General features: G+C 39.8%; 1 protein-coding gene across 4 annotated transcripts in view; it reads left to right on the top strand.

The window, feature by feature from the left end:
* Positions 1 to 1524: 1524 nt before the first annotated feature.
* Positions 1525 to 9837, top strand: part of akt3a (AKT serine/threonine kinase 3a) — a 72035-nt gene continuing 63722 nt past the window's right edge. Inside the window, exons 1-3 of one of the 4 annotated variants that reach the window (XM_088086960.1) lie at positions 1537 to 1660; positions 4595 to 4713; positions 8993 to 9422. In XM_088086960.1, coding sequence (XP_087943086.1) covers positions 9377 to 9422 — 46 coding nt within the window. In that variant the 5' untranslated portion in view covers positions 1537 to 1660; positions 4595 to 4713; positions 8993 to 9376. Of the gene's footprint in view, positions 1661 to 1774; positions 2037 to 4594; positions 4714 to 8992; positions 9423 to 9837 lie in introns of those variants that run through there. The other 3 variants (XM_088086961.1, XM_042502241.2, XM_088086962.1) reach the window with 3 other exon arrangements.

Here is a 9837-nt window from a genome sequence, read left to right as displayed (position 1 = left end):
GTTTCAAAGCTTTGAATGACAAAGGATGCCAAACCTCACATCACCCTTTAAGTACTATAACAGGGCAGCTGACACCACTGACTTGAAACGACCTGCACAGGAATTCAAAAAATGCATTGTATCAACAATCTGAGCCTTAAATGTCCACTGAACATTTTGGTTTCTACACTGGATGGATCAGCTGTTCAGTAAAGATTTCAGTCACATGCTATGCAGCTGTCTGTCCTTCCGGCTGTAAACAGCATTTAAGATACTGCAATGTCCTAATGTTAAGAAGCTGTGAGGATTGCTGACCCTGTCTGCCCGAAACCCACCATGTTTCTGTAGACAATACACCATACAGAAAAAGACTAAAGAAGAAGACAAGAAACTAAAGAAAACGACAAACTAAAAAACAAAATATACAAAAATATACAATAATTGTATGCACCATAATGTCCTGACTTATCACTTGTAGCTCTTGTATTGTTGCTTATCACACTTACTGCTGGTCACGCAGTGCAATTTCTTAATTTCTTCACGTAAAGATAAAATTGGCAGCTGCATCACATCCAATTACTTAATTCAAAAATGACTCCATTGATAGATATATTACATATATATTGAATGTGTGGTATCTTCAGCCACCGATCAGACTAAGTGATCCATTTACAGTAGATACATGTTGTCTTTTGAAGGGAAACTACCAGTTTTACAACTGGAGGCCAGTCAACAGGAAGTTATACTGCATCCCTGATATTTCACTGGAAGTTATCTCAGATTTTCCATTGAACACATTGGGGGTTTGGAGTTTTAAAAAGATGTACAATAGTTGAAGTCTCCCTTTGATTGGCACTTTTCTTCATTTGGGATGAAACAGAGTGATACTAAGTGGAGAGTTTTTTTTTTCTTACCTCAGAGGGTAATCAGTATGAATATGAATTTTCATTATTTTCATGACATCATAGGCCTTTTCCCCATTCCCAGTCAATGTTTGGACATTGTATGGGAAATCACAGGTGTAAATAACAAAAATAACACTTCCATTTATCTTCTTTGGTTTCAGCAGCCTGACACTGTGCATACTGACTCACTGTCACACTATTCAAAGCCATCGTCAAAGTCATTAGTAGCACCTGTAGCCTACATGATCAAAATAGTTAACAAGTAAAAGTTGACAGGGAATTATCTGAAAATTAACTGGGGTGGATTATTATGTTTTATAAAAAAAAAAAACTAGGAAAAATGTCCAGGAAACTCTATTTATAATTAATATATTTATATATATTTAAAATTACGTTACAGACAAAAGGAAAACAAATATTTTTAGCTCTGTCTGTAGGTCATTTTCTTTTCTTTTTTTCCTTTTTTTTCTTTTCTTTATTTATTTTGACTCATTTCTTTTGATTTTGGGTCTATTTATTTGTAAGTTACTCACCCTCTTCCAATATTTTTGAAAGAAATCAAGCCAATTAGCTCAGCTTTCAAAGGGTTAACTTGGACCATCAGAGCCAGTACAGGCCTCATCCTCTTTGGCAGCCTTAATGCCGGCCTATTCTCGCGATGTTTGGATGATTAGCCGGCAGACACACACGGGATGTGGGAAAGGGATGATGAGAGAGGAGAACCACGAGCCGAGCTGAAACCGTCAAAACCGAAAACGGGAGCTCGAGGCGAGACGGTAAGGCGTGTGTGTGTGCGTGGAGAGTTTGTGTTTTTTGTTTGTGTGTGTGCGTGTGCGCGCGCGCTTGTGCATGAGAGAAACAGGGGGTTGCCGTTGCTCCGGGTGACGTCACGAGTTTTCCTGAAAGTCAAAACAACCGTTGGCTGCGGTTAACAGTTGCTTTTCCGTCGCCTTCCTGGAAATCCGTTTTTATGTATCACTTCTTTATTTCTTCCCCCGGCTCGTTACGGTTGACAGCGACGGTTGACCAACGCTAGCACTTTGGCGGCTTTAGCCTAGCTTGCACTTACTCGGAAGGGAGGAAAAAAAGGAAACACCCGAGCGGTTTATGAACAGCAGGTGCTCGGGAATACCACAACACCTGCAGCGACAGGTAATACTGTTATCCAGCCGCAATGTTGTGACTGTGAACATCACATAAACCTGAGTAAAAGACTAGTTTTAATGTGTGCTAATGTCGTGATAGCTAGCTAGGTGGTGGGGGCGTTACCGGGGTCGATGGTGGGTTACTTGGGAATGATGCTTAGCGCTAATGTGATTGCTAGGTTGAGTAGTTGCACAGTCTGCTTTCCTGTCGCGAAAAAAATAATTTGTGTTGAATGAAAAGATTGTGTTTTTAAAAGTGTTTATTATCCATGCCGTTTTTTGCCATGCTGCATGCAACATGCGTCAGTCAGACAGGCATCCAGCCCCGTGACGTACATGATGCAGTAACTGTGAGTCCTACTCATTCATGGTCTGGGTCACCCTGTTATGCAGCAATATTTCTGTGCTCATGAATTACTGTCTCATATCATATAACCTAAATGTATAGCACTTTAAAAGCACAAAAAATAGGCAATTCTAAGACAGAATATAAGCAAATAGCCAACAGACACAGTATGTACAACTAGGTATACAAAATAGCAGGCAAAGATGTAAGCATTGCCAAACTAGGCTGTTATAGACAACATGACATAAGCATTAGCAGATAGGGCAATGTAATCAATACTTATTTTGTAGGCCCCATTCAACACTCTCTGCATGTATGTATATATATATAGTTTTCTAGGGCTGCAGCTAAAGATTGTTTTCATTGTTGATTAGCTTAATCTGTAGATATCATTTTCCAATTAATCAAGTACTTGTTTGATCTATAAAATATCAGAAAATTGTTAAAAATGTGTATCAGCGTTTCCCAACACCCAAGATAATGTCCTCAAGTTACTTGTTTGGTCCACAACTAGAAGCTATTTGGTTTACTGTCACAGAGGCATAAAGAAATCAGAATATATCTCTTTTAAGAAGATGTAATCTCAGAAAATGTTTTACTTTTTTTTCTTAAATCAAGAAATTACTCAAACTGATTAATCATTTATCAACATAGTTGGTTAGTTGACAGCTAGTTTGTTTTTTTGATTAATTCTTCCATTCTTATCAATTACTATGTGCCCCTGAAGTAATTTTCCATCCTTCTTCCTTTTAATAAAATAAAAAGACTACACTACCACTGAGTCCATTGTCAGGAAGTAACATATTTGTTTGGATGGGATTTCAAAGGAGTAAAGTAGGGTGGGAATAAACTTTCCAAAGTTGTTAATGTGTTTGTCACGCAAGTTTCAACCTCTAAGGCGAAATTATGAAGAAAGTTGGTCCAATAAGAAAAAAAGGGGGTTTATGTTTAGCTAGCTAAATCTGAATCACTGACAGAGCTAAGGCTAAATTAGTAATCCCAGTAATTCAGTAGTATCCCCCCTGTTTGGACAATAGACCAATATGAACCAGTTCACCCATAAAGATTTTTTTTTTGAGTGCCTGATACTGGCCAATTTTTCAGTTAAATTGTTACTATTATTGTATAATACAAAAAAACTAAACTAAACAAAAACACACAGTGTTTTTCCCCCAAAAGTTTTGTGGCTAAAATGTTACTGTATAACAGAAATTACCTGTCCACTCAGTGACTGTATTTCAGCCTGATGAACTATCATTTACATGTTCACATTCATCTTAGTGACACTAATGTTTGAAGCAACTGTATATCATGTTGATTTTTATGGCTGTGATGGAGAGAGGCAGAAAAAAAGGCTGTTTGATTTGTGATTTGCACAAATGGTCACGTGTGATTAATAGGGTTTGTCACCCTCATGGCAGAGAGTGATGTGTTTGATAGTAATGGCAATGATAGTGATGGAGACAGTGTTTATGATGCTGCTGCTGTTGCATAAATGCCAGACTCAAGAAAAAGCTTTAACCCATGATTACGATTGTTCCAGCACAGTAGCCTGCTTTGTTGGTACATGAGTGACTGAAATATGTCCATTATTGAGTATTTAAAACAGTTGCCATTTATTGTTTGGCTGGTTTCGTAATCTTGGTTATTTGTTCTGTGATCATATAAATCCCTAACATTTTCAAAATTGAAAAAAAACAAACAAACAACAAAACAGTAAGGTCTCAAAGAAAAGTATTGCAGCAGAGTGAAACATTTGACCTGCCAAAGTCTGGCTTTCATTTTAGAAAGAAGATTGTGGGCTCACTGCTGATGATGTCAGCCAGGGGTTGTATGAGGCCACAGTTTCGGGTGAGGAGGGGTGAGATGAGGTGTGGTGAGGTCTGCTGTCCTGACAGGAAGTTGGTAGGAACACAAACATATCTGCGGATATTATGCTGTAGTGTCATCCTCTCCGTTCATGATTTGAATGCAAGAGCAATACTAATAATGTTGCATGTTTTAGCGCATTGTAGTGTGTTCAAAGAGATTCTAGAGATTCTCTACCTCCGAGTTTTCAGTCTATGAATACTTATTCTGCTTTATGTCAAAGTTAATAGGCAGCAGTGCAGTTTTAGGTAATGTTTTGAAAGCAGTTATTGGTACGTTAATAGTTGGTTTAGTCAAGAGTTTGTGAGCACAGGAGAAATCCATCAAAATATTTATTCCCCTTTCCTTAGAGTTTTTGGTCTGAAAGAGGGGTGTCAAACATATGGCTCGTGGGCCACAACTGGCCCTCCAAAGGATCCCATCTCACCCACTAGACCAAGAGGTGCAGGTTTCAGAAGCAAGTTAAAGAGTGAGTAGCTTGTTTCATTTAACATTCAGCTTTAAAAGCTTTTCATCCAGAATACACTTCTCTGATATTGTTGTGGTCATATTTAAAGATATTGAACACTGCCCAAAATATTGCAGCAGCTTTAGGTTGAACAAACTTTGCCTTATATGATTAGTGTTAAGCCACCTAAAAAAATCAATATCAGTTTATATATTTAGAATATTTACCGCTTTGCCTTGCTGTAAGACAGCCCTCTCCGACTTGGATTTGAAGCTGTTATATCAAAAACACCAGACTCCATTGACAAAAATAGTCATTTAACTCCACCAAACAGTGGAGTTGCAGGTCTATTGCAAGACTATTTTGCAAGACAAACAGAGCTAATATTCAAAAATAGTTTACATTTCAACAGATATTGATTTTTTTTAAGTGGCTAAAATATGTTTTGCTACAGCCCCATCCACTGCAGTACGTTGTTTAGCTTCCGTGCTCGTAGATTTAGTTTATCAGAGACGTTTGCAAAGCAACATAGTTTATGAAATAAGCACAACAGAAAAATCAAAAATAGGTTGGACCATGTGTAACCATATCTTTATATGTACAGTTAATACTGATAATGGCAACAGAAATAAACAAGTTGGCTGAATTTACATATCTCTGCAATACAAAACAGAAGCCAGTTTTAATAGTGACTTTTGTTAGCGCCACGTCATAGTGATTCGATCCATACTGATGGAACCCTGTTGCTAAAAAATGGAACTGAAGGAAAATTTAAAAAACTCCTTCAACTGCATCAGCTACTGCTGTGGCACAGCCGGTGTTATTGAAGTGTGTCACCCTGTTGAATAGTATACCGGCAAAGTCTTCATCATCATCCACTCAAAGCAGCAGTGGTAAGCACACCCAAACTTTGTAGCAAGTCCTGCAGTTAAAAGTAGTAATCCAATGTTGAAATCTGAGTTGAAATCAGCAGGATAAGAGCTAGTTAGCCAAATAAACAAGGTTTCTTAAGGTTTTATTGTGATGTGCTCAAGGTTGGCTCAGTAAAATGACTGAAAGGTGAAGGTAAATAAAACGTCATCATGATGTGTTTAAATGTAGCATCAAAAAAAAAAATTCTCCCATGCTAACACTTTCTTTGCACTTTTTTTTATTAATTAGTTTTATCAGAGATCATTAAAATAAAATGTTGATACAGATAATTGGCAAAATGCCAAATATTGGCCCCAATAATCACCCAGGCTGATAATCTGTCAACCCATAATATGTAGAAAAGTATTGATAGTCATATCAATAAAGACTCAGATGGTTAAGAAATCCCAATAATAGTATCAATATCAATATCATTAGAAATGAATGATCCCCATCCTTAGTCATGCCTGGTATGTGTCAGAGATGTGTTTTGATTGTGTTAGTTGCCTTGCAGTGCTGCTTGATAAATGTTCGTTATTGGTTGGTTAGCTGACTGTCTGATCCCTGCCCCCTGTTCCTGTCTCTATTTACTTTGGGTTCTCACTGTCTCTCTTTCCTTGTTGTTGTTTTTTTGTTCTTGTCGTTGCCTGTGGAATGAAATATCATGAAATAAATGTCGTCTGGCGGGTGCTTCCCCTGGCATGGTTGGTTCATCATGGCAGTGCATATCTCCATAGCAACAGCTGCACTGGTGACAAGGGGTTGCCACTGTCTGGACTATCTGTTCCTCCGCTCTCCTCTTGTTTCCTCTCCTCTCCTCTTGTTTCCTCTCCTCTTGTTTCCTCTCGTCTCCTCTCCTCTCGCCATGCTGGTCCAGATTAAGGTTAGCGCTAACTGAAGCTTCATTGAATTACACTGTAGTCTTAAAGCTTAATCCAGAACTGTACAGTGGCTATAAAAAGGATTTGATCCCCTTGAATGTGCTGGGTTGGGTATCATTTAAATTTTCTTTTAAATCAGAGAATAAAGTTACGGTTTCAGAAGAGCAACAATATTTTTTTCCCCACCGCATACAAGTGCTGTGTTTCTACAATACTGTTGCAACTTTATTGTCTAAAACAGGTATATTTTTTATATAGACTATATTTTGATTCAGGAACTCTAATGGCTAATGCCTCACATGGAATCAGGCATACAGTAGACAACACATGGACAATTCCTTCTGGACGACTAGGGAAAAACAAACAAACAGTCAGAGGAAATGAAAGGATGAAAATAAAACATGCATGACAATATTTTGCGATGGTGATGCCAAATAGTTTACAAAGAATTGAATAAAATATATTACATTATTTATTCATTATTTAATTTTATTATATCTTGTAGTTAATAATGTGAGGTTGACTATGTTTTATTCTTGCATGAAGGAATAACATCTGGTAGTAAATTCATTGCAGAGGACTTCAAAAAGTTAAGTTAAGTTAACTTTTAATGGCAGTACTGGTCACTGTTACCCTTGCCTGTACTCTTTGCGAGCCTAACGTATTTTTATCGTCCTGCTCTCGTCCACTAAAATTACATCCATTTTGCTGTCTGCCATCTCCCGGATTACATGTGAATGCAGCACAATACCAAGAGTCTGATCTGACATTTGCTGGCAGATTTTGATAGTTTTTGATTCTAAGTTGACATTTCAGACATATTTTGGTCATTGCCAAAGACAATTTCAGGAGTGATACAATGCTTATGATTACATACATGGTAATTCAATGTCGTAAATTAAGATAAAGCTTTTTTAGGTAGTCGTAAATTTGCATAAAACAATTATTTTCATTATAGATATGTTTATTTATTACATGATTGATTGTTCAGTCAAAAAATGTTGAAAACTGCCCATGACCTTTTTCGTAGAGCCCAAGATGTCCACATATATTCAATTTCCAATCATATAAAACTTAAAAACAGCATATCCTCACTTTATGAGAAACAGGAAACAATTAATGTTCAAGCTATTTTTTAAATACTTTTTAAATTCCACTACTTTTTTGATTTAAGACTGATGCAATTAATCATTTAGTCTCGCCATCAGTCATTGCAGCCAGCAAAGTAATGACACCTAAGGTGCTGTGTGTTTCATTTGCTGTTAATTCTAGTATAGTCATAGTCCTCAAAGGTAAAATCATATTGTTGTCAGTGACAATTTGTTGGCAGTTGGGGTCCTTATCAATGAGGTGGATCTTGATCAGCATCTCTTCAATTTGGGCACCAGAGCTGGGGAGGGGAGGAAATCCATCCTCCAACTTCTTATTAATCCTGAGTAATATGGATATACAACTTGGCAACTATGGATATAAAAAGAAAAATTAGTAATTTCAATTGAGGAAACTAAAGGGGTAACCAAGTGAAAGCACTGTAGCAGCCCTTGTGCCCAAGATGTGTTGCACTAGTCTGCATTTATTCGTCTGATTTCAGATTGGTCCCTATACTGCTGCCTCAACATAAAAAAAAGCTCTGTGTCACCTCCTAGGGTGTGTGCGCCTCTTCCAGCTTTCGTTATGACGCTGCAGTCCCTCAAAGTGTCGGCAGCAGCGCAGACACTATCTGATCTGAATACTGATTTCCAGCTCGATGGGTATACGACGGCTAGCCTAGCCGCCGTAGTGCTGTTCTCCATTCAAGCCGAGCAGCGTAGTGTTGTTGCGCGTTGTGTAATACAGTGAGTGTAGTAGGGTGCATTTGAGGTGAACACGGCAGCTATGCAGAGAGTGGAGAGAGAGGGGAGGAGGGAGAGCGGGAGTGAGACGCCAGAGAGGTGCAGAGATTTGGGCAGAGAGAAAGAGAGTGTGAGAGCATCCCTTACTGCCGTTGTTGCTATTTATAGCCAAGCTGTACTCCACAGTCCTGAGATGCTCTCCCACCTCCCACATATAGACAGACAAACCAGCCTACACACACACGCATGCACACACATGCACACACACACACACACACACACACACACAAAATAATTTGACATCGTGAAATACAGCGAGCACAGAAAGGTAGATTTGCACACAGCACAACCTGCACACAAAAAGATCTATGAATGAATGAGAGGTAGAGCTGAGGGATATTTGTTTGGCAATCAAGGTCGGTTATTGCTTCATCAAGAGCTCTGCAATAATTCATCCTGTTTATCAGAGAGAGTGTTAGCGATAGAAAGAGGAACTGGGTGTATTATTGGGTGGGGGGAGAGTGGAGGGAGCATTGGTCCTCACAATAACTAGTTTGTCTTGTCAGATTGTATGAAAGGGCTGTGGAGGGAAAGAGAGGGAGCAGCAGAGGAGGAGAAAAATAAATCCATGCTGTCTTTTTTCTTTATTTTTTTTGTCCTTTCACTTCCTTCCAGGCTGAGTCACTGCTGGTGAGGAGGAAGGTCTGGAGAGGGAACGAGCGAGGAGGAGGAGGTGGAGGAGGAGGGGGAGACGACGAAGAAGAAGGGAGGGAGTGCAGGAAGATAAGCCACAACAGGAAGCAAAACGACACACACGCGTCCGCACACACACCGCGTGCTTGTGTGTGTGTGTCTGAGAGGGAGACTGCGCGAACGAGAGGGTGAACGGGAAAGGAAGGGAGGGAGAGTGACGCCGAGGCTGGGAGAGCCGGCCCCCCCCTCCTCCTCCTCCTCTCCTCCTCTCCCTCTCTTTCTCTCCTCTCCTCCTCTCCTCCCCTCCTCCCTCTCTCTCTCTGTGGAGCAGGCGTGTAGCGGCATCAGACTCTGCGTGAAGGAACCATGAGCGATGTCACCATCGTTAGAGAGGGATGGCTCCAGAAACGGGGTAAGTACATCCAGTACCTCTCTTCTGCTACTCCCCTCCTTTCTACCTCAGCGTTCTCTCCTCTTCTTCTCTGCCTCTTGTCTAGACTGAGGGCCTGGCTGTGCCTGTCCACATGTGCCGGTGGGAGGATGTGAGTGTATGCGATTGAGTGTGTGTGTATTATTACATGGACGTCTGATCATCCAGAGTATATATGTGTGTGCGTTTTCCCCCCACAGGGATGTGCCTCTTATAAGACTGGCTGGCTGTTTGTTTGCTTTAGCCTCTGTGTGCTTCAGTCAGGTTGTGTCTGAAGAAGAGTGTGTGTGCATGGGTATGTGCATGTATTTGTATACACAAGTGTGTAGTTAATAACCAGGGCCATAGTAACAGTGCTGATGCCTAATGCTCTGTCAGGCCAGCATGTCTACTATTC

Source organism: Plectropomus leopardus, chromosome 13, assembly GCF_026936395.1.
Source record: "Plectropomus leopardus strain MGB_pleo_1.0 chromosome 13, ASM2693639v1, whole genome shotgun sequence".
Lineage (NCBI taxonomy): Eukaryota > Metazoa > Chordata > Actinopteri > Perciformes > Serranidae > Plectropomus > Plectropomus leopardus.
The sequence above is the reverse complement of the archived record's forward strand: the minus strand, read 5'-3'. Positions and strand labels throughout refer to the sequence as shown.